We start from the raw sequence: 27,505 nt of genomic DNA on the forward strand, positions 1-27,505 counted from the left end.
TGGATGTGTGACTGTTTATGCTTACTCTGTGAAAAGTTTGATCATTTAACCTTCTCAACTTACTGTCACGGCTGCCGAGGCGAGCCGTGTGGATTTAGAAGGAGGACCCAAGATGCAGGCAGTGGATGAGATACCGGTGGTTTTATTTACAGAGGTGTAGTGGCAAACAAACAGTGGGGCATAACAAACAACTAAAGACACCTAAACTGGGAGAACTAAAATAACAGACCTGGGAGCATATGACAACGGATGATGAATAGCAGAGAGACGCAGACGAGGAACAGGACACCGTGGAACACAGGGTAACAGACTGACACAGAGTTACACAGACTGACACGGAGGAACACAGACGAACCGGCAACAGGCAGGAGAACACACAGGGCTTAAATACACACACCAGTAATCAGGGGATGAGAGACAGGAGGGCAACACAGCTGGGAGGAATCTGGGCTGACGGGACAGGGGAAACGTAAACTGATCACACTCACATACGACGCGGACCTTCACAATAAAACAGGAAACTCAGATACATGGAACCAGACAAGACATTGAACTAAACAGACAGATTCACAAACAGATGGGGAGACACCATAGACAGACAGATACAGACGCAGACTCAGAGGCAGATCGAAAATAACACAGAACTTAAACAATCATCTAGAAAATGATAAACTAAAAGCGCTGGGTCACCGACCCAGGACCATGACAGTACCCCCCCCTCAAGGGCTGGCACCAGACAGCCCAGCAAACGAAAAAACGGACCAAAACAAAACAGAAAACAACCCGACCAGGGCGGGCGGAGGGGGCCCAGGACGGAGGGACAGAGTCCAAAAAGGCCCAGATGGTCAAGTTCAGGAGGCCGACCATGCGAATGGCAACGGGGCAGGTCCGGATGCCGGCCACGCAGTAGGCAGTGGCGTGGAAACAGTTCTGGGGGCCGACCGTGCGGACGGCAACGGCGGCGTGGAAACAGTTCTGAGGGCCGACCGTGCGGACGGCAACGGCAGCGTGGAAACGGTTCTGGGGGCCGACCGTGCGGACGGCAACGGCGGCGTGGAAACAAGTCCGGAGGCCGGCCACGCGGAAGGCAGTGGCGGCGTTCAGGAGGGCGTCCACGGTGGCGGAGAAGCCCAACAAGCGGCCTGGCAGATGACCGACGATGTGGAGGTGGTAGTAGGGGACCTGAAGGCTGCGTGGCCCCTGCAGCCCCAGGCGAGGCGCAAGCTGAGGCTGGACCAGGCGAGGCGCAAGCTGAGGCTGGACCAGGCGAGGCGCAAACTGAGGCTGGACCAGACGAGGCGCAAGCTGAGGCTGGACCAGACGAGGCGCAAGCTGAGGCTGGACCAGGCGAGGCTGATGAGGATGCGGAGGCTGGACCAGGCAAGGCTGAAGCAGAAGCAGAGGCCGGACCAGGCGAGGCTGAAGCAGAAGCAGAGGCCGGACCAGGCGAGGCTGAAGCAGAAGCAGAGGCCGGACCAGGCGAGGCTGAAGCAGAAGCGGAGGCCGGACCAGGCAAAGCAGCTGATGAGGATGCTGAAGCTGGACCAGGCAAAGCAGCTGATGAGGATGCTGAAGCTGGACCAGGCAAAGCAGCTGATGAGGAAGCTGAAGAGGAGGCCACTGCAGGTGATGCGGAGGCTGGACCAGGCGAGGATGAAGACACGGAGGCTGGACCAGGCGAGGATGAAGACACGGAGGCTGGACCAGGCGAGGATGAAGCAGTGGCTGGACCAGGTGAAGCGGATGAAGCCGAAGCATGCGCTGGACCAGGCGACGCTGAGGATGCTGAATCCGGACCAGGCGACGGCGTGGAGGATGCAGCAGAGGCCGGGCCAGGCAACGGCGTGGAGGATGCAGACGGAGGCGCTGCAGCAGGTGGCGGCATGGATGAAACTGCTGCTGCAAGCGTGGATGAGGCTGCTGGTGGAGCAGCTGGTGGCTGGATGGGCTCCTCGGGCCCCCCAGCTGACGAGAAAGGAAGCTGGACCGGCTCCTCGGGCCCCCCAGCTGACGAGGCAGATGGCTGGACGGGCTCCTCGGGCCCCCCAGCAAAAACAGTCTCAGAACCAGTGGGCACTGGAGCCCCTGGCACACACAGAACAGGACCAGCAGGCACACGGGCCTCTGGCAGGAACGCAACAGGACCAGCAGGCACACGGGCCTCTGGCAGGGACAGAACAGGACCAGCAGGCACATGGGCCTCTGGCAGGGACAGAACAGGACCAGCAGGCACACGGGCCTCTGGCAAACACATAGCGGCCTGCAGCTGCGCAGAGCATTGACCCTGCTCAGACAGCGACAGCTCTGTGCAGTCCTCAGCTGGCTTCTTAAACTCCAGGGGTCCAGAGTCTGATGGGGGCTGAAACCCAGCCTCTGGGGAGGCCCTGGAGTGCATCTCAGTCTCAGAACTGGCCAGCCTTTGAGGAATGTTGACATTGTTCTTGGGTTTGTCTCTCTGCTTAGAGTACGGAGTTGTTGAACTGTCCGTTATGGGTTGGACTGACATGGCTTGCTGTACAGGAGGAGTAGGTGAAGGTGATGGCTGAACAGGTGGTGGAGCAACTGACACAGGATGCAGGGCTGGTGACTGCTGAACAGGAGGCTGAACTGAGGATAAAGCTAATGATTCTTCTGCTAACTGGGCTACTGACTGGGCCATGGATTGTAACAGGGTTTGTAATAAGTCTGGCTGTGACTGTAATTGAGCTATGGATTGTGAGGCTGAATGTGGCGGAGGTGGCGACTGGGCTTCCGGCCGGGCGGCTAACTGAGCTCAACAAACACAGCCCCGGAATAAACAGTCATTCGAGCTGGCGAAACAGATGGAGTGTCTTTTCCACTCACCACAGCTGGCAGTTCCGAAGTCCTACTCTCCGGCTGTGGGGCGACGCGCCGACGGCGCGATCGTCGCTTCCTCCCGGGCGAAACCTCCGGCGGGCCGGGCAAAACCTCCGGCGGGCCGGGCAAAACCTCCGGCAGGCCGGGAAAAACCTCCGGCGGGCCGGGCAAAACCTCCGGCGGGCCGGGCAAAATCTTCACCGCCAGGCCGGGCAAAATCTTCACCGCCAGGCCGGGCAAAATCTTCACCGCCAGGCTGGGTTGGGAAGCGGTAGCGGCTGGAGGGCGAAGGTGCAGCTCATGAAGGAGGAAGTCCCGTGCCAGCGGGTGAAGCGAGTCTAGCAGCCAGGAGTGTGCAGAGAGTAGCTGCTGTAGCCTGGCTTCTACAGCGCGGTGGAACTCTTCTTCCTCCTGCTCGAGCCACAGGTTTACCAACCTTGCGACCGTGTCGGTTACCTCCTCCCGAAACTCCTGGGTAGGTGCGAATGCTGCTGGGTCCATGTTGGCCGGTTCGTACTGTCACGGCTGCCGAGGCGAGCCGTGTGGATTTAGAAGGAGGACCCAAGATGCAGGCAGTGGATGAGATACCGGTGGTTTTATTTACAGAGGTGTAGTGGCAAACAAACAGTGGGGCATAACAAACAACTAAAGACACCTAAACTGGGAGAACTAAAATAACAGACCTGGGAGCATATGACAACGGATGATGAATAGCAGAGAGACGCAGACGAGGAACAGGACACCGTGGAACACAGGGTAACAGACTGACACAGACTGACACAGAGTTACACAGACTGACACGGAGGAACACAGACGAACCGGCAACAGGCAGGAGAACACACAGGGCTTAAATACACACACCAGTAATCAGGGGATGAGAGACAGGAGGGCAACACAGCTGGGAGGAATCTGGGCTGACGGGACAGGGGAAACGTAAACTGATCACACTCACATACGACGCAGACCTTCACAATAAAACAGGAAACTCAGATACATGGAACCAGACAAGACATTGAACTAAACAGACAGATTCACAAACAGATGGGGAGACACCATAGACAGACAGATACAGACGCAGACTCAGAGGCAGATCGAAAATAACACAGAACTTAAACAATCATCTAGAAAATGATAAACTAAAAGCGCTGGGTCACCGACCCAGGACCATGACACTTACTCCATTGTTTAGTAGCTAACTTATGTGTTTTCTTGCTTTTGATGGTTTTGAAAACTCTGTTTTCAGATGTTTATAGAAAGGGAATGCTACACAGTAGTGAATATGGCCCTGTCCCAAATTCCTTGAGACTTGTTGCTGCCATCAAATTCAAAATGAGCTAATATTTTTCATGAAATTTTGGTTAGCACTGTTGCCTCACAGCTAGAATTTCCTGACTTCAATTCCAACATCAGGCCGGGGTCATTCTGTATGGAGTTTGCATGTTCTTCCCGTGTTTATGAGGGTCCTCTCCGGGTATTCCGGCTTCCTTCCACAGTCCCAAGACATGCAGTTAGTGGGGTTAGGTTAATTGGAAACTCAAAATTAGGTGTGGGTGTGAATGGTTGTCTGTGTCTATTTGTTAGCACTGCATCTTGCCTTAAGACAGCTGGGATAGCCCCACCCCAATAAAAATATAGGGTTAATTTTGGGGGGGGGGGGGGGGGGGGGTGTCTAATAAGCCTGTATCTTATTTTGAATAAAATATGGGGTTATTAGACTTACAAATCATTGCATTCTGTTTTATTTACATTGCCTTATAATTATTTTCATTTTGCATGAATGCTTGTGAATCTCCACAATATTTTTATAGTGGACAAAGATATTACTTTTGTTATTTCCTGAAAATGTATTGCTTATGTATTTTTAAAATAGTCATTATTAGCTAGAAACATTCAAGACGGATGGTCCAGATGGGCCTGGGCCCCCTTGCCCAGGTGGGTTCCAGGGTATGGGGGTGTCTACTGGGTCAGCCGGGGAGCTGGCCCCAGGGAGGGGCCTCCCTTCCTTCCCTCCCCATCTCCAGCTGCTTCCCTCTTCCCGCTCCACCACAATCACCCACACATGCAGGGCCTTGGGGTAAAGGTGTGTGGAGATGAGGGAAATATTTTACTGCTACTATTCATAACCATCATCATTTCATCAAAGCATTTATTGAAGCTGTTGGCATTATGTTAAAACTTGTATTACAGGTGTTATCATAATCACATATTAACATTTTCATTACAGGTGCAGTTATAATCATTTTATACACACATTGCAGGATTGTGCTTCTAGAGAGTTGATGTTCGGTCTATTAAAGTTCTTAAGCTTCGCGTGGCGTGACTGTCCAGGCGATCAATGGTGTAAGTGACTTGGAGCAATAGAAGGTTCAAAGCATGCACGCTTACAAGCACACATGAAAGTATTGATTCCAGGCCAAAGGCCTGAGATACATTTTGCTTCTAACTGCCTTTTAGCTTGCCTAGTAACAGGTGACAGAAGACAAGTCAAGAAAAGGACAAGCCCTCAGGGACCATTTAGGCTTGCAACTTATTGCCTTGTATGGAAGGTGTGATAGAAAAAGGAACTTCTTTGTCTAATTTTAGGGGTTTAAGATTGACCATTTACTATAACTGATGCATATTATGTTCATTTGTGACACATGAAGGGGCGTAACCCTGATGAATGAAACCATTGTGAATAGACCTTTTCGGGGAAGATCGATGCTGGTGTGGCAGTATACATCTTCCCACGCGTGTACTCAATAAATCATTGTTTGACTGAACTTTTCTGGGCCTCTGTTGGTTTGTTCCATTGCTCAACATTTTCGAACCCACAACAGGTATGTCACCAGGGTGCAGGGGAGGCATCCCCCCCTCTGTCCCCTTCTGGCTGCCTGTGCCTCAATTTTATCCCACAACTTAGACATTCACATTACTCACACTCTCATTACACATACATATAGGACCTTGGGGGTGGGCATCCAGAAGACCATCAGGATGTACAACCTCACCCCTGGCGTCGTTGCCCACCTTTCAATTTTTAAATACACGTATATATTGAGGGCTATCAGGAGGGGCTATGCGCTTACCTGCTGCTCTCTGGCAGGTAGCTCCATGCCCTCCTGGGTTTTAAATGCACCTTAGAACACACATGCATCAACACTACATATGAGCAGGCAGGCGGAGGGAGGTTTGGAGTCTTCTCACATCCCCGTTCTCTGTTGCCTGTTGGGACGGGGAGGCTGGGAGGAGTTGACCGTTTGATTGGGGTCTGGAATGTGGGGCCTCCCTGCTGCTGTCGGGGCGGTCTGCTTCTCTCCACCCCAGGGAAGAGGGTAACACTACCTGGGTCTGGGTGCAGTTTCCCCCTCTAGGGACAAGGGTACGTAGACCCAGGGCTTAGAGTACGCTTGGGGAGTGTGATTGTGTGTACAGTGTCTATTTATGTCTGTCTCCACGTTGGGTGAGTGCTGAGTAATCGCATATGAGAGCATGAGGGTGGGAATGGATGTTTGTATCTGTGTGTGCCTGTATGTCTGTGTCTTTATGTCAGGTTGGGTATCAGACGCCAGCTCTCTAGGGACATCTCAGGCCCTCCACGGTATGGAGGCCTATCTCCCCCCACCACTCCCCCTGCCAGTGGCAGACGCCCTCAGACTTCGATGAATTGGTGGTTCTTTGTGTCCGGGAATGGGCGTCCAGGTACGCACGGGCTCACTCCTGGCTTGGCAGGGCCTGAAGCCTGGGGCTCGCTCGGGCCCCTTCGGGGGGTGGGGTGCCCTCGGCCTCTGGGCCTGGGGCTCGGTCACTCTGGCACAGCTGGCTGCCGGCGGAGCTCACGGGCCTCAAAGCACACTGTGTGCGCTGTCGATCCCACGTGCTGCACAATAATATTCATTATTTAGTATTTACTGTTATATTCACATAGATTATCACGATGATGTTGTTTATTATATTGCTCTTTTTTTTGTTGCTTGTTTTCTCTTTTTTCTTTCTCAACAGGTGATCCAGGTGATTGATATATGTATTTTTTGTCTGTTTGTTTTGTTGTTTTTTGCCCTTTATCACCGTTCCTCTTCCCTGCTGTTTTTCTTTCCCTACCTCTCTTTCTTTCTCCCTTTTATAAAATAATAATAAAAAAAGAAACATTCAAGACAATAAAAGTAGACAAAATAAATGAAAAAGGGAAAAGAAAATCAAAACCTTCTGCACTATAAAAGACCCACAAACACATTTTCTAAACACTAAAACCAAATTGTTTATTCTGCTAACAGTTTGGTTTCTGTCTTAAGATTTTCAGCTCTTCAGGTTTCATAGAGGTACAAACTCTTTGTAATTAACTTTAATCAATGAAATCAAAATGACCAAACAATAAAGGACAACAAGGAAAAAAGTTAAAGTGGGCATGTTTTGCAAAATAAAATTTAAATTTAAAAGCAATTGTTCACAAATTATGAAAATATATATGATATGTAAGGTACATTATGGCATAAAGATTAAATGTGACCTATATTAAGATAACTCAATGATAAAGGGTGGTACACGCAGGGTATGGCTTTGTTTTTTTGCATAAGTTTTCTGAAATCACACACACTTACTCTGAACCTCTTTTTTTCATGTAATTTAAGTCAAGTCAGAATCTTAAACTAAGCTATATACAATGGACTTACAAAGGCTGTTACCAGTGTCATGTAATACTAAACAGTGGTCTATTTACAATTTAAGAAAAATGTTTTAATAAAGCCTCCATAGCTTCCACTTATCACAAGTAACTGATAATGATTAAAAGAAAAAGTCAACATCTTTTGATATGAAGTGTAACAAGAATTCTGTTACGGATCTTTGATAGTTTGAATCCATAAAGTAAAGGATTCATAACTGGAGGAATAAAGAGAACAGCTATAGCGACAAAGTTTTGAAAACTTTGAGGTACATCATTTGATGCAAATCGCATGTGCATCAAATCAGAAATCACAATTACAAAAAAAGTAACCAAAGAGATCAAATGGGGCACACATGTCTGCATAAACTTTGCCTTGTCCTTTTTTGATTGCACACATGATTTAACAAGATAGATGTAAGTCCAAACAATAAAAATCCAGTGAAATATGTAAATTGAAAGCGTAGCATATGCAAAGGCACTATTGACAAGAGTGTCCATGCCAGGGCAGGCAACTTTAACAATCAGCCAATTAACACAGAAGAGTCTCTGAATGTCTGTACCACAGAATATCAGCCTGTCTGTCAGCATAATGTTAATGGAGAAAATGCAGAAAGGTGTTAACCAAGAGAAGCATACTAGTTTGGAGAGCTTCTTTTTTGTCATAACAGAGTGGTATTGAAGTGGTTGGCATATGGCCAAATACCTGTCATAAGCCATGACTGCAAGAATAGATGTGTCACTGCAAACAAAAGAGTACATTACAAATGCCTGACAAAGACATTCACTATAAGAGATGACCTGTGAAGATGAAAGGAGGTCAATGAGGAACTTGGGGTAGAAACCTGTGCTTCCATAAAGCCCATTAATGCAACACACACATACTAAAATATACATAGGTTCATGTAAGCTTTCATCTAAGACAATAATCATGATGACTGTGACATTAAGAAATACAATTGCAAAGTAACACACTAGAGTGGCAGAAAAGAAAGCAGCTCTGTAATTAGCTGTCTCATTGAATGCTAACAGATTAAAAATTCTCACTGTAGAAGCATTATCCATAATGTCAATTAAAAACTCTGCTTCTTAACTTGCCACAACGTAATACTATTCCGAGCTACCACCTAAAAAGTTAAAGTGGATCATTTGTCGTGTGTTGCGGCTGCATTCCTGAAACTATGTCTCCTTTCAGAACCACATATTAATATCCTAGCTGACACACTGGGGATTCTGATCATAGGCTTGTTTGTAGACTGCAGATTGCTAAGGGAGAGGCCAGCCACACTTCAGAGAAAGCTCATTCCACAATCATGTTCTTTTGGTCATTTTCCCAAAATTTGTGACCATAGGTGAGGGTAGGGATGTAGATCAACTGGTAAATCGAGAGCTTCGCTTTTACGCTTAGCTTTCTCTTCACCACGACGGACCAGCAGAGCATTACTGCAACCAAAGCACCAAATCATCTGTCAATCTCCCGATCCCTTCGACTCTCTCTTGTGAACAAGACCCCGAGATACTTAAACTCCTCCACTTGGGGCAGCAACTTGGCACTGACCCAGACTGGGCTTTCCAACCTTTTCTGGCTGAGGACCATGGCCTTAGACTTGGACATGCTAATTCTCATTCCCACTACTTCACACTTGGTTGCAAATCGCTCCAGTGGAAGCTGAAGGCCACCACCTAGAGCCAGCAGAACCACATCATATGTAAATAGAAGTGACAAGGTTCTGAGACCACCCAAGCGGAAGCCTTTCACCACTTGGTTACGCCTAGAAATTACACCCATAAAAATTATGAACAGTATCTGTTAATTCCTCCTGTAGAGTGATGGGCCTACAGGACGAATTAATATTTTATTATTTATTATATTAGGATTCTTCCATGGTGTCGTTTCCGTTTTCTTCTTTTTGAGATTATGGTTTATACATTATTCTAAAATGTAGTTCATCTCCCTGGTTTTGGTTCTTGTTTTGTTTAGTATTTGTCGCGGTCCTGGGACGTTCATCCAGTTTCCTGGCTTTATTCATATCCTTGTGTTTAGTTTTAGTCATGGTAGTGTGCTGTGCCTCCACTGTGTCCCTGTTGCTTATGTAGTCTCTCTCTTGTGCATGTTAAGTTCTGTTTCTGTGTTAATTGATCTGTTTCCCTGTCGTGTCTCTCGCTCCCCCCTGTTCTTTGTATTTAGTCATTCCGCATCTTAGAGTGTGTCTCTTGGTTCCTGTTTTATTTTCGTAGTCCTTTGTCCTGTGTTCATTGTATTTAGTTTAACTTCTTCCCTATGTTTTCTGGTCTGATTAGTCCCAACTGTGTTCCTGCCTGTCTCCCATCCCTTTGTTATCCTGCATGTGTATTTAAGTCTTCGGTCTCCCTCTGTTCATTGTTGCATTCTCCCTGTTAGCTGTATTTTCTGCCGAGGGCATCCCACCCCCCGAAGGGGCCCGAACAAGCCCCAGGCTCCAGGCCCTGACAAGCAGCCACCAGGAGTGAGCCAGTGCGTACCTGGACCCCCATCCCCAGACACAAAGAACCACCAATGCACCGATGACTGAGGGTGTCTGCCACTGGCAGGGGGAGTGGTGGAGGGAGATAGGCCTCCATACCATGGAGGGCCTGAGATGTCCCTAGAGAGCTGGCGTCTGATACCCAACCTGACATTTAGACACAGACAAACAGGCACACACAGATACAACCATCCATTCCCACCCTCATGCTCTCATATGCAATTACTCAGCACTCACCCAACGTGGAGACAGACATAAACAGACACTGTACACACAATCACACTCCCCAAGCGTACTTTATACCCCAGGTCTAGGTACCCTTGCCCCTAGAGGGGGAAACTGCACCCAGACTCAGGTGGTGTTACCCTCTTCCCTGGGGTGGAGAGAAGCAGACCTCCCCGACTCCGCAGCAGCAGGGAGGCCCCACATTCCAGACTCAATCGGACAGCAAACTCCCCCCCCCCCCCCCCCCCCACCAGGTAACAGAGAACGGGAGTGTGTGAAGACTCTGTGTTTTCTTCTGTTAGTTGTGTGTTCTCCCGGCATGTCATGCCATGTCATGTTATGTCATGTTATGTCACGTCCAGTTGTTAGTTCTAGTATCTTTTGTTAGTGTCCTTAGTGTTCACCTCTTTTTGTTTTAGTTTGTTTTTTCAACAATAAAGCTGTCGCTTTCAGTTACGTTTTTGTGTCCGAGACTTGCGTTTGGGTCCAACCCCTGCCTGTCACACAGCTCACCATAATACATGGCTGTTTTAAGGGAGTCCAGCAAAATAATAATTTTACTATACAGTATAAACCACATGTGTTTATTTACGATAAAACTACAGTGAAATTACTGCAATTTCCTGAGAATACTGGATCCTGATTCACATTTTAAAATCTCTTTGGGCATACATGAAGTGGTCAAGACTCGTTCAGACTTTTTTGACTATCATAATGATGTGACAAAACTCACATCTTCTCCCCTGATACTTTCTGGTTAAGTTAACATAATATTTTTCAGTTTTACTGATCTTTAGTATGAGGTTACCCTACCAGCACCAGCCCTCTAGAAAGGAACTGCAAGGTTCATGAGACTGAAAGTCATAAAAAACATGAAACGCTGAATGTAATTTATACACAACCTGTAAGAAGAATGATTTATTAATTCTGAAAGAGATGTTGGCTGTAGACCTGTGGAAAGTCTACATTTAAAATATAAGATTCACTCTCTTCTGAAAATCAGAAACATTTACTTGACTCCTTAAACTTTTGGTGCATTTGCATCATTACTTGTTTTATGAAAGAGAAAACTACTATTATAAACAGTACGTTTATTGTTGTTGTTGAAGAGCTTGTATTTGTGAGAGTTAATACCAAGCTGCATTTTAATTGCTCTCTAGAGGCAAAAGACATAATGACCTGTTGACCACCACAAATTCTCTGTTATAAAAACCCAAAGGTGTACTGAATGGTTATTATAAAATAACACATTAGATCAATACCACTGGATCCCTGTAATTACAGAGGTAAATGGGAGAACATCCCATGAGCTCACTGTTGCCACTGGGTCATAATTAGAGGTTTAGAGACTGGCTGTAGTCAGGCCACTCCTCTGAGGCCTGGCCTGTTGTTTTCCACAGTGCAAGTGAGATAGATGCAAAGGCACAGTATAGGTCATTAATGACTCATTAAGGTATGCTTACATCACCAGGGGGCAGCTTTGTGTAGCCAAATGTTAAAGTCATGAAGTCGCCTTAAGGGGGCATGTTGATATTATGAAGTAAATAATATTATTATGAGTAAGTAAGTATTATAAGTAAATTGCATCATACAGTTTGAAGTAACTTTTTTCATTCTCCTAAGGCGAGTGCGCATGTACACACACACACACACACACACACACACACACACACACACACACACACACACACACACACACACACACACAAGAATGAATGAAAATATGAATATTTTGATTTCCTAAATGTCACAGTTGTACAGTAATAACTCCGATAGTGTTATCAGTTCATCAGTGGCAAACGGGGAAAGGAGAAGAAAGTAGTTGCGAAACAAATACATCAAAAGAGTATTGATTATTAATCGCGAAGCTCTGAGAGCTTGGTAATATTCTACTTTGCTATGCATGTGTTTGAGGAGATTTTACAGGCAGAGATCCTTAACATCACTGTATCCACAGAATGGCCTACAGGTAAGACTTAATCACACAAGGAGAAAAATGAAAATGAAAGCCGTTGACACAATGACCTACTCGTGGATCGTGGAATACATAGAATGCTAAGAGCCTTCAATTCAGTGGGGATGTGGCAAACAACACTAAAGGCCAACTTCAAGCTAGAGCAAGTTCTGAATAGTCAGTTGAATGGGAAGAACAACATCTGGCCAATCAACACCTGCACCCTGCCGGCAGTGTTGGGGAGTAATGGAATACATGTACCGGCGTTACGTATTTAAGATACAAAATATGAGTAACTGTATTCCATTACAGTTACCGTTTAAAAAGGTGGTATTCAGAATACAGTTACCTTATTGAAATAAATGGATTACACGGCGGTCTTTCCCTGTTTCATATATTAGGCTATGCCCTCTCTATTTTTGGTAATTCCACGCCAGTGGAAACCCAAAGAAAGCACGCATTAAGAGGCTCTAATGCCTCTGAATCTCGCGCCCCATGTCACCTGTACTTGCGGCCGCCTAATGACTTGAAGAAATATTTTTAAAAATTATTATTCAAAATAATTTAATATGAAGGCAATAGGCAGAGTGTTGCAGACATAGCCCTAAAGAAGGTAGTCTCATGGGCAGTGTAGTCCATGCTGCAGGGAGAATGGACTGCCATACCTGTTATGTTTCTGTGAGCGAGGGAGGGAGAAGAAGGAGAGTCGAAAAGTACGAGTTGTCACCGACCAGAAACGGGAGATGGAGATGTGAATATAATAATAACCACTGCCACCAAAAGGTTTTTGGCTATGACCCCGACATGGAACCCGACATATTAGCCAGAGGTCCCTTTACTACGGTTTGGAGCTGCTGACCTGTTTTATATATGCGCGGAATAGTTTTATATACTAGATTGCTGCAAAAAGTGCAGCCTTACCTAATTTTACTCATTTTATATTGAGATTTGAAAATCTAGTTGGTATTGATATGGCGAGTAACCTTCAGTATTAGTAATAAATCACACAGCAATAGTACATTCGTGTAGTTGTAAAAAGCATGATAATATATTAAGTAATCCAAAGTATTCAGAATACGTTACTCTCGTTGAGTAACGTAACGGAATACGTTACAAAATACATTTTGGGCCATGTATTCTGTAATTTGTAGTGGAATACATTTTTAAAGTAACCTTCCCAACACTGTCTGCTGGTGATCAAATACCCTGCTGGGATAATAAGCTAGCCAAAAAAGGAACTAGAAGCCACTAACATCAAGACAAGAAAGCTCCTTCTCCTGATTTAATGTCCACAACTCACAGCTGCTTATTGAATACCTCAGGGAGCAGAAACCCAAGAAAGAAGAGGAGCAAGGAGAAGGACCATCATTGACGGACAGGCCCCTGCATGTTATGTATCTATTCATCTTCCTGACCAATGCAAGATCCTTCACAAAGAAAATGGAGGAGCTACAATCACAACCTACTATAACAGATTTGTCTATGAGTGTCGTTTACTGATTGTAACTGAATCCTGGATCCTGGCTCCATCCTGGCTCCATCAAAACATCCCAAATGCCTCAATGCCTCTGGTCCTATTCTGCCAGGACCAGAGGAAGAATAACCTGAACCAGAAGCTGCTGCTGGCCTTCTACCACCCCTCAGCAGAGTGCGTGGTCTCCTACTCCCTGGGTGTTTGGTACAAAGGGGCCACTACTGAGAACAGGAAAGCTGTGCAGAGGATAATTACACTGCAAAAACAGTTGTCCCACGTTATAGTGAGGGACAACTGTACACCCTTTAATGGAAACTGTATTCCCTGATAATGTGCAACATAATGTTCCCTGAATTACAGATATACTAGAAAACAATATAATAGAAAAAAAGAATAAGAAACATAAAAAAGACCAAGTACTATACTATGTACAGATGGTTACTTTATACAATAAAATACTCCAAGATTCTCCTTATCTCTTTATATTTTTCTGTGTCCGTAACAGCCTACTGATAAAGGAGGTGCTCTGGGCCTCCACAGTCTCATGCATGGGCTGAGTGTGCACAATGGGCAAAGCTTGGCTTCTCCTTTCACCCACCTCCTCTATGAGATCTATGGGAGTGGTCAGGACAGAGGTGGCGCTCTTTACCAGTCTATCAGTCTGTTTCCTGTCCCTCTCTGTGCTACCACCTCCAGGGCAGATAACAAAATAAAAGGTAGCAGAAGCCTTCAAAGTGTCATAAACGGTCCTCAGCAATGTCCTGCATAACTCAAAATACCTCAGCTTGCCCAGCAGATGGAACTTGTTAAGGTGAACACCCAGGAATTTGTATGTGTCGACCACATCAATATCCAAACTATGGATGTTCACTGGTGCGATGGATGGTGGTTGGTTGAGTTTACACCAGATGATGAAGTCGGTGATGATCTTCCTATACTCTAGATCGTTCCCCTCAGACATCCATCAATGACTGTATCATCAGAGAATTTCTGGAGGTGGCAGTTAGGAAGGGAGAAACAAAAACATGACTCTCACAGTGCTTCCAGTACTCTCCAGGTGTGACAGTGATCTGTGCAGGAGGTACATGACTGCATCATTCACCCCAATACTAGGATAGTAAGCGACCAGCAGGGGATCCAGCAGTTTACTCACCAGAGTTGTGAGATGTTTGAGAATTAACCTCTCCAGGTTCTTCAGGGTATACTACACGATTAACATACTATCTCCCTTTAAGAATTTCCACATTTCCATAAGACCTGGATTTGTAAGCAAGCCCATGGTACAGACGCCCATGGTGAATCTTCTATCAGGAGAATATCAATAGTGACACTATTCAGACAGTTCTTTATATAAAACAGGAGAGTGGTTGTGTAGTTCTCTATGTTTTCTTGTGTAAAGAGATCACAGTAATACCCCTTTTCAATCAGTACATACAGTACTCGGATCAGCTCAAGGCAACTCAACTTGACTCAGCTTGTTTAAATTTAAATTGAGTACCACCGAGTGGGGTCATAAAAGCGATGTCGCCAAATGTCCCCTGACATCATATATATGCGACACGAACGCCACAAGAAAAGAAGGAAGTCGAGCTGATGGTATACCTCGACTTCCAAACTGGATCTGCTGGGGATGAGTTGGAATCAAACAAATTCCAACTTATTTGTTTGATTTCTGAGCATTCTGGCACTTATGATGTAAATACTGGGCAGTGGTTGTTTATGGAGAGACTTCTTTAGTCTGTTTGTATTCTGACTCTGTAGCCCTGCTTCTGTTTCCTTGTCTCTAATAATGTTGGTCACTTTCATAAGTTATGTCAGAGTTTGATCCACCATGTTATATAATTTAGAAAATATCTAATTAGCAATGGCTTTCAATAACCTGGATTTAAAAAACAACAACAACGAAAAAAACAACAACACTGCTTAACACTGTCAGTCATGGACTGATGTCCACAGCACCAGGACCTCAATCTTACTGGTTTAGGATGCCCTTCAAGAAGCCTGGAGAACTATTCCTGAAGACTATTTAAAGAAATTCAGTAAAAATTGCTCAAAAGAGTTCAAGCTGTGTTGAACACATATTGACTTTCAAGCTTGTTAGAATTGTATTCAGTATTTTTTTGCCTTCAATTCATCATTCAACATAATCATTCTCCAGGAAGTCATTCACTAACTGGATCTCCTGGGGATCAGCACCTCACTCTTTAACTGGCTACTAAATTTTCTGACAGGAAGACAGGAGACAGTACAGGTCGACAGCAACACCTCATGCACTAGAATGCTGAACACGTGTGTTGAGACCCTTGTTTTCACTCTGGTGACCCATGACTGCACACCATCACACAGCTCCAACCTATTCATCAAATTTGCAAGTGACACAACTAAAACTCACACCTTGCACACCCCACTAACCATGAATGGTGCTGCTGTGGAGAGGGTTAGCGGCACAAAGTTCCTAGGTGTGCACATCTCAAAAGATCTCTCCTAGCCAAAAAACACAGCATCACTGGTTAGTAACGCCCAGCAGCGACTCTACTTTCTCCACAAACTGAGGAGAGCAAGAACTTCAACCCCCATGATCAAAACCTTCTAGAGAAAGAAAGCAGCAGAGAGGATCATGGGGGCTTCGCTGGAGCTCTACCATTGCCCTTTCACTGAATCCCCCGACCCACTTGCACACAAACTCTTGCCCACAAGCACTCAGATTGTGTTGGACACTTTTGTTTATATAAGATTGAGAGGCTGCCGGACACTGGCGCCACCCGTAGGCAACGGGTGAAGTGTCTTGCCCAAGGACACAACGACCAAGACTGTTCAAGCCAGGGCTCGAACTGGCAACCTTCCGATTACAAGACAAACTCCTAAATCTTGAGCCACAATCGCACGATAATAAGCATTATGAGGCGGAGGGTGGGGGTGGCTTTTGCTGGGTGTTTAATATTTCTGCTAAGTACTCTTTAAAATACCAGATTAGAGCGGATGGTGTAGGTTTAAGTTTATTAGACTGATCAGTATTGCTGAATAAAGAAATATTTTGGGTGCAGTGTATTTTTTAATAGCTTTAGTGTTTTGCTTTTTAAAACTTGAGTATGAACTTTCACAAAATGCAGCAAGATATAAAAAAAAAACCTAAAACGTTTTATTGATTATAAAATACACTGCATCGTATTCATATCAGTATCGGCTGATATCCAAAATTATGATATCAGTATTGGACATAAAAAAAAGTGGTATCGTGCCATCTCTGAAACCCGCCACCTCTCACTGAGGGCAACTCCAGACTGAGACAGAGTCCAGCTCCTCTCCAGGAGAATGGTTCCAGAGCCCAAGCCATGCATTGAGGTGAGCTCAACTATATCTGATCAGTATCTCTCAGTCTTATGCACTAATTCAGGCTCCTTCCCCACCAGAGAAGTGACGTTACATATCCCAGTTGCTATTCTTGGAAGCTGGGGATCGCTACGCCAGGGCATTGCAATATTAGTTTCAGAATTTAGTTTTTCAAAATATGTCTTAGTAAGTCTAACAAATCAATTCAGTTAGTTGATCACTGGTAATTGTTATACTATATCAAATTTTTGAGAAAGTTATCAAAGATTTTTGTGGTTTGCAAGTTTTGTTGCTGGACGGAATTTGACTGCACTGAGTCTTTTAGACTCAGATGCAAAGAGCGGCTCTTAGTTTTTTGTAATGTGAAGAACAGGGAAAAGGCTTTGTCCAGAGAGTGAAATTCCCACTGAGCTGTTGACACAATAAAGCCCATGTAAGAAGTTCCAGGTACACCTTCCCTTTCAGTTGTTATCTGTCACTATTGTGGTGTGGTCATGCAACAATAACAGTTTTTCCACTGGAGAAAATCTGTGCAGCAGCATCCCAGACAACAACTTCTATATGTTCTGCCAGGTTCATGTGACCACAGGGCCCACGCCACTGTCTGACAGATAAGTTGCTGTTATGAGTCTTTCACATTGTTCAATGCCACTAGCAGTCAGAAGGGAATAACATGAAATGGAAATCTCAAAGATAACCACGGTTCTTTGTAACTTCAGACATCTGTGACAAAGTTGAGTGGATTGTTGCTTTGCCATTCTTTTGTGGCAAAAGCCCACACTTTTCTGCTAACTTTTTCAAGTGTTCCCCTCTCCACAGTAAAAAATGTAAGAAATATAATTCTCCTAAAATGCATTAATTATTGTTTTCTTTCCACATTGCACTGTGGTTCACAATCTGATATCATATATTATAATCTGATATCATGATTTGTCTCTTTCCACTACAAGACACTTGCTTTATCCAAAACACAGTCATATTCAAAGTAATCCCAAATTGGACTCTGGCGCTTTCTCCCGACTTTTCCTGACATGATTCTGCGCGTGGACGGAGCAGCAACACAGACGACTAGAGTAACGTACTGCCACCTGCTGGCATAATTAGACAGCAAGGAAAAAATCTGGAAACTAAACTTCATTTTCACCCTTGACTATTGTATGACACGCACACATCAATGAAAACTAAACACACTTTTGCTATAAATTCAGTTACTTTTAGTTAGTTTTGTGAACACTCATTACAGTTTTAGTTAGTTTTCCTTTTTTTGTTTTTATTTTTATTTCCGTTAACGAAAATGTTTTTTCACTTCTAGTTTTCATTATTACGTTAGTTTTTGTTAACAATAATAACCTTGGTATGATGTATGATGACAGATCATACAGACAAAAATATCAACTGATAAAGTTTGGTGAAATTGTTTACATGTTCTTGAAGAACTTAATGAGTCCCATTGAGAATGGGAAGTTGTCTGATAAAACAAAGCCACAGAGCCAATTACTTCTTAGTTCGGTGCTGGAAAAGCATTACTACAATACATTAAGACTTGTCTTTTCATTTGTTTTTTAATGAATACCATTTATGTCATCTAGTTGTATAGTAAATAACATTTTTTCTCATTGAATGGATGTTGAATTAAATGTAACATTGTTAACTCTAGGTGGGTTTGCAGAATTGCACAAATACAGATATCTTTATTTTGTGATCATATTTACACTTTATATTCTGATACTCTGCTTTAATTCCACTATAGTTTTCCTTATCTGGACTCACGAAAACCTTCACGAGCCAATGTACATATTTATTGCAGCTTTGTTAATCAACTCTGTTCTTTACAGCATGATTATCTATCCAAAGCTCTTATCTGATGTTTTGTCTGAAAAACAGATGATATCATATCCACTCTGTCTTTTCCAAGGTTTATCATATTGCACCTCGGTTGGTTCAGAATTTTTACTGTTGGCAGCAATGGCATATGACAGGTATGTGTCTATATGTAAACCCCTGCAATATCCAGTTATTATGAATAGAATAACTATATATGTATGTCTGATTTTAGCTTGGCTTATACCTGCTTTTGAAACCTCAGTGCTGGGTGTGTTGTATTCGAATGTCAAACTCTGTAGCTTTACCCTGACAGGAATTTTTTGTAACACTTCAGTTTACAAGCTTCAGTGTGTGCCCTCGGTCGCAATATCTATATATAGTATGGTCATGTTGATAAACATTGCCCTTCTACCTTTGCTTTTCATACTTTTTACATACATCAGGATTCTTAGAATATCATATCATTGTTGTAGAGAAGTGAGGAAAAAAGCTGTAAAGACATGTTTACCCCACCTGCTGGTGTTAATCAACTTTTCCTGTTTTATTTTCTTTGATATAATTATAGTTCGACTGGATTCTGATCTATCCAAAACTCTTCGTTTGACATTGACGTTTCAGTCAATTTTATTCCATCCTCTTTTAAATCCAATCATATATGGACTCAAAATGAATGAAATTTTCAAACATATCAAAATATTGTTGTCAAGTTTAATAACACTGGTATTACTGCCCTATTATCAAATGTATGGCATATAATTTGAAATTGTAATGCAAACTAGATAATGGAGTACCTTTTCTCCGATTTTACATACTAGACAGAGGAAAAGAGATCAAATTTATAGAAATGTCATGACATTTATGTTAATTTTGATTTCTGTTCTTCTATTGATGACAACATAATGGTCATAAAACAAAGACAAACAATTTCTTAAACTGTTTCTGGTAATGTTTAAATTCTAAACAGCTTATATGCCTGCATTTCACATTTTCCCTTCTATATTGTCATAGATTATTATTTACTATTGTATATTCACATAAAAATAATTTAGCAGAATGAATCAATTAGTAGTCTCTCTTTGACGCTGACAAACATGTGAATATTCATCACAGTGTCTTCTATTTTCTCAGTTATATATATTTATGCAGCTAAATAAGCTAATTAAAATTTACACTTCTCTGGGTAAAAAATTTGATTTTTCTGTTGATCCTATCATCAGAACATTTTGAAGCCTTTAATTTGTCCATCTATCCATTTGGTGTATCTCTTCATGTAATGTGGTAGGTATTTGTAGAGAAAGGATAGACAGTCACTGACACACGCTCACGTTGTGGCTTGTGATGGTCGACGGCTGACCACATGACCAATTGCAAAGTCACCTCCATCAGCTACATGAAGTTTACAATAGTTTACAATAATTTTTTTTAACCCTTTGACTGCCTCACCAAGAAAAATACAATGAAAAAATTATTTGTTCATATTTTCTATTCCTTTAGGTCAATAATGATCACAATTAAAAAAAAAAATTATACACACCTTATAGTTTTTTAAATATTACCCTCTACCAAACGGTTGAGATGTCTCTCTATGGTACAACTACATAAAGTTCTACAGACATAACTAGTAGAAAAAAGTAAAGGTTATACTCATTTTGCAAAACAATAACTACCCAATTTTGTGTTTGACCCACTTTATTGTGGTAGTAAAACATCAAACATTGTTGGATTCCATTTCAACAGTGGGCGTTATAATAACAAACCACAAAATGTATAAAACACAAAAATATTGTAAATTTGATCAAAAACTTGATCTGCAATTACCGAAAATTCATAAACATACAAATTCACTTTTGACCTGTTGTTAACATAAACTTTTCACTGTAGTGTTGGAACAGCACTAACATTTTTTATTTTATCTTCCAGAAAATTCTGGTGGTATATTATATACCATTGCCATTTTGCACTGAAAAATTTGAGAACACACTGAAACAGTTCTGGCTCTTTTCTTTTGCCGTTCATGCAACTTCACCAATACCCCTTGATGATTAGATCTTCTGGTGGTACACTGCAAAGCATTCCTGACTGGCATTCAAGCACAAGAAAACATTGGATTTTTGGCATTTCCATCTTGAGACACCCTTTGGACAGTAATTGCATCGGCCTCGCTTGTCACAGTGAAGTGGCCAATGCCCAAAGCAGTCATATCGCACATCTGGCTGTGGTTTCTTTGGTGGTGGTGAAGAGCTGGATGATGGTCGGCCAACTTTGGATGCTGGCTTGTTGACTTGTTTCAAGCTATGCGCAACTGCCAGGCAGAATCTTTTGAGTGTGATTGGTTTCTGGTTTAGTTGTCCACATTCCCTCTTGTAGACCAGCCAGGAATTTGCAATGGACAGATCAAGCATGTAACCAAAGAGTGGCAGGTACCATCTTGTAGACTTGGCTGGGGTCTTGTACAGGTGTACCAGCATGTCAGAGAGATCTATCACTCCCATATGCTCATTGTATGCAGGGATGAGTGATGGGCATGGGATCATAACTTTCGCCTTGGACTCTTTGCTCCAGCGTTTGACAGTTGAAAGTGGCATGATCCCAGAAGCATTACTTAGCAGGTTCACACATTTGTTGTCAAACCATTTAACTGCGATCACACCTTCAGCAGACCTGTAGTCAAAAGCTCCACGCCCTCTCTTCATCAGCTCTTTGTCTGTCATCAAAGTGGCTCCACCTGTGCGATTTGGTCGAACAGTGCCAATGCAAATCCAAATTTAAACATGTCATATTTACATGTATAGATCATTAAATTATTTATATTCAATAGTAAATAGTCAATTTCATATGTTAAAACAACAGTTCTAAACATTAGCTAAGTTTTGCTACTCTTACCATCAATTGACAAATCAACCGTTTGGTTGAGCATGTTTTTAAAAAAATATTATGGATTTATTACAGCTATTTTCTGGTATCAAATGACATAATCATGTTCAGTAAAGACTCTGAGATGTTTATACTGAAGAAAAATGTACTTACCTTTAAAATTTTTAGCCAAAACAGTCCATGTGTCCAGACATCCATCAATGACTGTATCATCAGAGAATTTCTGGAGGTGGCAGTTAGGAAGGGAGAAACAAAAACATGACTCTCACAGTGCTTCCAGTACTCTCCAGGTGTGACAGTGATCTGTGCAGGAGGTACATGACTGCATCATTCACCCCAATACTAGGATAGTAAGCGACCAGCAGGGGATCCAGCAGTTTACTCACCAGAGTTGTGAGATGTTTGAGAATTAACCTCTCCAGGTTCTTCAGGGTATACTACACGATTAACATACTATCTCCCTTTAAGAATTTCCACATTTCCATAAGACCTGGATTTGTAAGCAAGCCCATGGTACAGACGCCCATGGTGAATCTTCTATCAGGAGAATATCAATAGTGACACTATTCAGACAGTTCTTTATATAAAACAGGAGAGTGGTTGTGTAGTTCTCTATGTTTTCTTGTGTAAAGAGATCACAGTAATACCCCTTTTCAATCAGTACATACAGTACTCGGATCAGCTCAAGGCAACTCAACTTGACTCAGCTTGTTTAAATTTAAATTGAGTACCACCGAGTGGGGTCATAAAAGCGATGTCGCCAAATGTCCCCTGACATCATATATATGCGACACGAACGCCACAAGAAAAGAAGGAAGTCGAGCTGATGGTATACCTCGACTTCCAAACTGGATCTGCTGGGGATGAGTTGGAATCAAACAAATTCCAACTTATTTGTTTGATTTCTGAGCATTCTGGCACTTATGATGTAAATACTGGGCAGTGGTTGTTTATGGAGAGACTTCTTTAGTCTGTTTGTATTCTGACTCTGTAGCCCTGCTTCTGTTTCCTTGTCTCTAATAATGTTGGTCACTTTCATAAGTTATGTCAGAGTTTGATCCACCATGTTATATAATTTAGAAAATATCTAATTAGCAATGGCTTTCAATAACCTGGATTTAAAAAACAACAACAACGAAAAAAACAACAACACTGCTTAACACTGTCAGTCATGGACTGATGTCCACAGCACCAGGACCTCAATCTTACTGGTTTAGGATGCCCTTCAAGAAGCCTGGAGAACTATTCCTGAAGACTATTTAAAGAAATTCAGTAAAAATTGCTCAAAAGAGTTCAAGCTGTGTTGAACACATATTGACTTTCAAGCTTGTTAGAATTGTATTCAGTATTTTTTTGCCTTCAATTCATCATTCAACATAATCATTCTCCAGCAAGTCATTCACTAACTGGATCTGCTGGGGATCAGCACCTCACTCTTTAACTGGCTACTAAATTTTCTGACAGGAAGACAGGAGACAGTACAGGTCGACAGCAACACCTCATGCACTAGAATGCTGAACACGTGTGTTGAGACCCTTGTTTTCACTCTGGTGACCCATGACTGCACACCATCACACAGCTCCAACCTATTCATCAAATTTGCAAGTGACACAACTAAAACTCACACCTTGCACACCCCACTAACCATGAATGGTGCTGCTGTGGAGAGGGTTAGCGGCACAAAGTTCCTAGATGTGCACATCTCAAAAGATCTCTCCTAGCCAAAAAACACAGCATCACTGGTTAGTAACGCCCAGCAGCGACTCTACTTTCTCCACAAACTGAGGAGAGCAAGAACTTCAACCCCCATGATCAAAACCTTCTAGAGAAAGAAAGCAGCAGAGAGGATCATGGGGGCTTCGCTGGAGCTCTACCATTGCCCTTTCACTGAATCCCCCAACCCACTTGCACACAAACTCTTGCCCACAAGCACTCAGATTGTGTTGGACACTTTTGTTTATATAAGATTGAGAGGCTGCCGGACACTGGCGCCACCGGGCCCTCTGACCACCACCCGTAGGCAACGGGTGAAGTGTCTTGCCCAAGGACACAACGACCAAGACTGTTCAAGCCAGGGCTCGAACTGGCAACCTTCCGATTACAATACGAACTCCTAAATCTTGAGCCACAATCGCACGATAATAAGCATTATGAGGCGGAGGGTGGGGGTGGCTTTTGCTGGGTGTTTAATATTTCTGCTAAGTACTCTTTAAAATACCAGATTAGAGCGGATGGTGTAGGTTTAAGTTTATTAGACTGATCAGTATTGCTGAATAAAGAAATATTTTGACGTTTTATTGATTATAAAATACACTGCATCGTATTCATATCAGTATCGGCTGATATCCAAAATTATGATATCAGTATTGGACATAAAAAAAAGTGGTATCGTGCCATCTCTGAAACCCGCCACCTCTCACTGAGGGCAACTCCAGACTGAGACAGAGTCCAGCTCCTCTCCAGGAGAATGGTTCCAGAGCCCAAGCCATGCATTGAGGTGAGCTCAACTATATCTGATCAGTATCTCTCAGTCTTATGCACTAATTCAGGCTCCTTCCCCACCAGAGAAGTGACGTTACATATCCCAGTTGCTATTCTTGGAAGCTGGGGATCGCTACGCCAGGGCATTGCAATATTAGTTTCAGAATTTAGTTTTTCAAAATATGTCTTAGTAAGTCTAACAAATCAATTCAGTTAGTTGATCACTGGTAATTGTTATACTATATCAAATTTTTGAGAAAGTTATCAAAGATTTTTGTGGTTTGCAAGTTTTGTTGCTGGACGGAATTTGACTGCACTGAGTCTTTTAGACTCAGATGCAAAGAGCGGCTCTTAGTTTTTTGTAATGTGAAGAACAGGGAAAAGGCTTTGTCCAGAGAGTGAAATTCCCACTGAGCTGTTGACACAATAAAGCCCATGTAAGAAGTTCCAGGTACACCTTCCCTTTCAGTTGTTATCTGTCACTATTGTGGTGTGGTCATGCAACAATAACAGTTTTTCCACTGGAGAAAATCTGTGCAGCAGCATCCCAGACAACAACTTCTATATGTTCTGCCAGGTTCATGTGACCACAGGGCCCACGCCACTGTCTGACAGATAAGTTGCTGTTATGAGTCTTTCACATTGTTCAATGCCACTAGCAGTCAGAAGGGAATAACATGAAATGGAAATCTCAAAGATAACCACGGTTCTTTGTAACTTCAGACATCTGTGACAAAGTTGAGTGGATTGTTGCTTTGCCATTCTTTTGTGGCAAAAGCCCACACTTTTCTGCTAACTTTTTCAAGTGTTCCCCTCTCCACAGTAAAAAATGTAAGAAATATAATTCTCCTAAAATGCATTAATTATTGTTTTCTTTCCACATTGCACTGTGGTTCACAATCTGATATCATATATTATAATCTGATATCATGATTTGTCTCTTTCCACTACAAGACACTTGCTTTATCCAAAACACAGTCATATTCAAAGTAATCCCAAATTGGACTCTGGCGCTTTCTCCCGACTTTTCCTGACATGATTCTGCGCGTGGACGGAGCAGCAACACAGACGACTAGAGTAACGTACTGCCACCTGCTGGCATAATTAGACAGCAAGGAAAAAATCTGGAAACTAAACTTCATTTTCACCCTTGACTATTGTATGACACGCACACATCAATGAAAACTAAACACACTTTTGCTATAAATTCAGTTACTTTTAGTTAGTTTTGTGAACACTCATTACAGTTTTAGTTAGTTTTCCTTTTTTTGTTTTTATTTTTATTTCCGTTAACGAAAATGTTTTTTCACTTCTAGTTTTCATTATTACGTTAGTTTTTGTTAACAATAATAACCTTGGTATGATGTATGATGACAGATCATACAGACAAAAATATCAACTGATAAAGTTTGGTGAAATTGTTTACATGTTCTTGAAGAACTTAATGAGTCCCATTGAGAATGGGAAGTTGTCTGATAAAACAAAGCCACAGAGCCAATTACTTCTTAGTTCGGTGCTGGAAAAGCATTACTACAATACATTAAGACTTGTCTTTTCATTTGTTTTTTAATGAATACCATTTATGTCATCTAGTTGTATAGTAAATAACATTTTTTCTCATTGAATGGATGTTGAATTAAATGTAACATTGTTAACTCTAGGTGGGTTTGCAGAATTGCACAAATACAGATATCTTTATTTTGTGATCATATTTACACTTTATATTCTGATACTCTGCTTTAATTCCACTATAGTTTTCCTTATCTGGACTCACGAAAACCTTCACGAGCCAATGTACATATTTATTGCAGCTTTGTTAATCAACTCTGTTCTTTACAGCATGATTATCTATCCAAAGCTCTTATCTGATGTTTTGTCTGAAAAACAGATGATATCATATCCACTCTGTCTTTTCCAAGGTTTATCATATTGCACCTCGGTTGGTTCAGAATTTTTACTGTTGGCAGCAATGGCATATGACAGGTATGTGTCTATATGTAAACCCCTGCAATATCCAGTTATTATGAATAGAATAACTATATATGTATGTCTGATTTTAGCTTGGCTTATACCTGCTTTTGAAACCTCAGTGCTGGGTGTGTTGTATTCGAATGTCAAACTCTGTAGCTTTACCCTGACAGGAATTTTTTGTAACACTTCAGTTTACAAGCTTCAGTGTGTGCCCTCGGTCGCAATATCTATATATAGTATGGTCATGTTGATAAACATTGCCCTTCTACCTTTGCTTTTCATACTTTTTACATACATCAGGATTCTTAGAATATCATATCATTGTTGTAGAGAAGTGAGGAAAAAAGCTGTAAAGACATGTTTACCCCACCTGCTGGTGTTAATCAACTTTTCCTGTTTTATTTTCTTTGATATAATTATAGTTCGACTGGATTCTGATCTATCCAAAACTCTTCGTTTGACATTGACGTTTCAGTCAATTTTATTCCATCCTCTTTTAAATCCAATCATATATGGACTCAAAATGAATGAAATTTTCAAACATATCAAAATATTGTTGTCAAGTTTAATAACACTGGTATTACTGCCCTATTATCAAATGTATGGCATATAATTTGAAATTGTAATGCAAACTAGATAATGGAGTACCTTTTCTCCGATTTTACATACTAGACAGAGGAAAAGAGATCAAATTTATAGAAATGTCATGACATTTATGTTAATTTTGATTTCTGTTCTTCTATTGATGACAACATAATGGTCATAAAACAAAGACAAACAATTTCTTAAACTGTTTCTGGTAATGTTTAAATTCTAAACAGCTTATATGCCTGCATTTCACATTTTCCCTTCTATATTGTCATAGATTATTATTTACTATTGTATATTCACATAAAAATAATTTAGCAGAATGAATCAATTAGTAGTCTCTCTTTGACGCTGACAAACATGTGAATATTCATCACAGTGTCTTCTATTTTCTCAGTTATATATATTTATGCAGCTAAATAAGCTAATTAAAATTTACACTTCTCTGGGTAAAAAATTTGATTTTTCTGTTGATCCTATCATCAGAACATTTTGAAGCCTTTAATTTGTCCATCTATCCATTTGGTGTATCTCTTCATGTAATGTGGTAGGTATTTGTAGAGAAAGGATAGACAGTCACTGACACACGCTCACGTTGTGGCTTGTGATGGTCGACGGCTGACCACATGACCAATTGCAAAGTCACCTCCATCAGCTACATGAAGTTTACAATAGTTTACAATAATTTTTTTTAACCCTTTGACTGCCTCACCAAGAAAAATACAATGAAAAAATTATTTGTTCATATTTTCTATTCCTTTAGGTCAATAATGATCACAATTAAAAAAAAAAATTATACACAC

At 42.2% G+C, this 27,505-nt stretch overlaps 3 protein-coding genes across 3 annotated transcripts; 2 read left to right on the top strand and 1 right to left on the bottom strand.

Annotated features, from left to right (window-relative positions):
* Positions 1 to 7,389: 7,389 nt before the first annotated feature.
* LOC146690303 (olfactory receptor 52D1-like) lies at positions 7,390 to 8,778 on the bottom strand. The gene has a single exon (XM_085434985.1). The coding sequence runs from the start codon at positions 8,540 to 8,542 to the stop codon at positions 7,613 to 7,615; it is 930 nt and encodes a 309-aa protein (XP_085291111.1). The 5' UTR covers positions 8,543 to 8,778; the 3' UTR covers positions 7,390 to 7,612.
* Positions 8,779 to 18,584: 9,806 nt separating this feature from the next.
* On the top strand, positions 18,585 to 19,544 carry LOC146690304 (olfactory receptor 6N2-like). The gene has a single exon (XM_085435068.1). It carries the CDS (start codon positions 18,585 to 18,587, stop codon positions 19,542 to 19,544), a length of 960 nt encoding a protein of 319 aa, XP_085291194.1.
* A 6,223-nt stretch (positions 19,545 to 25,767) lies between these two features.
* On the top strand, positions 25,768 to 26,727 carry LOC146690305 (olfactory receptor 6N2-like). The gene has a single exon (XM_085435069.1). It carries the CDS (start codon positions 25,768 to 25,770, stop codon positions 26,725 to 26,727), a length of 960 nt encoding a protein of 319 aa, XP_085291195.1.
* The last annotated feature ends 778 nt before the right edge of the window (positions 26,728 to 27,505 follow it).

Source organism: Copadichromis virginalis, linkage group LG16, assembly GCF_057382275.1.
Source record: "Copadichromis virginalis isolate Kocher_CV1m ecotype Utaka linkage group LG16, C_Virginalis_male_GT1.1, whole genome shotgun sequence".
In the NCBI taxonomy this organism is placed as follows: domain Eukaryota; kingdom Metazoa; phylum Chordata; class Actinopteri; order Cichliformes; family Cichlidae; genus Copadichromis; species Copadichromis virginalis.

What these genes read in the sequence shown, in the direction of transcription:
- LOC146690303 (XM_085434985.1), bottom strand. Translation starts at nt 8,542, where the DNA reads ATGGATAATGCTTCTACAGTGAGAATTTTTAATCTGTTAGCATTCAAT.
- LOC146690304 (XM_085435068.1), top strand. Translation starts at nt 18,585, where the DNA reads ATGGATGTTGAATTAAATGTAACATTGTTAACTCTAGGTGGGTTTGCA.
- LOC146690305 (XM_085435069.1), top strand. Translation starts at nt 25,768, where the DNA reads ATGGATGTTGAATTAAATGTAACATTGTTAACTCTAGGTGGGTTTGCA.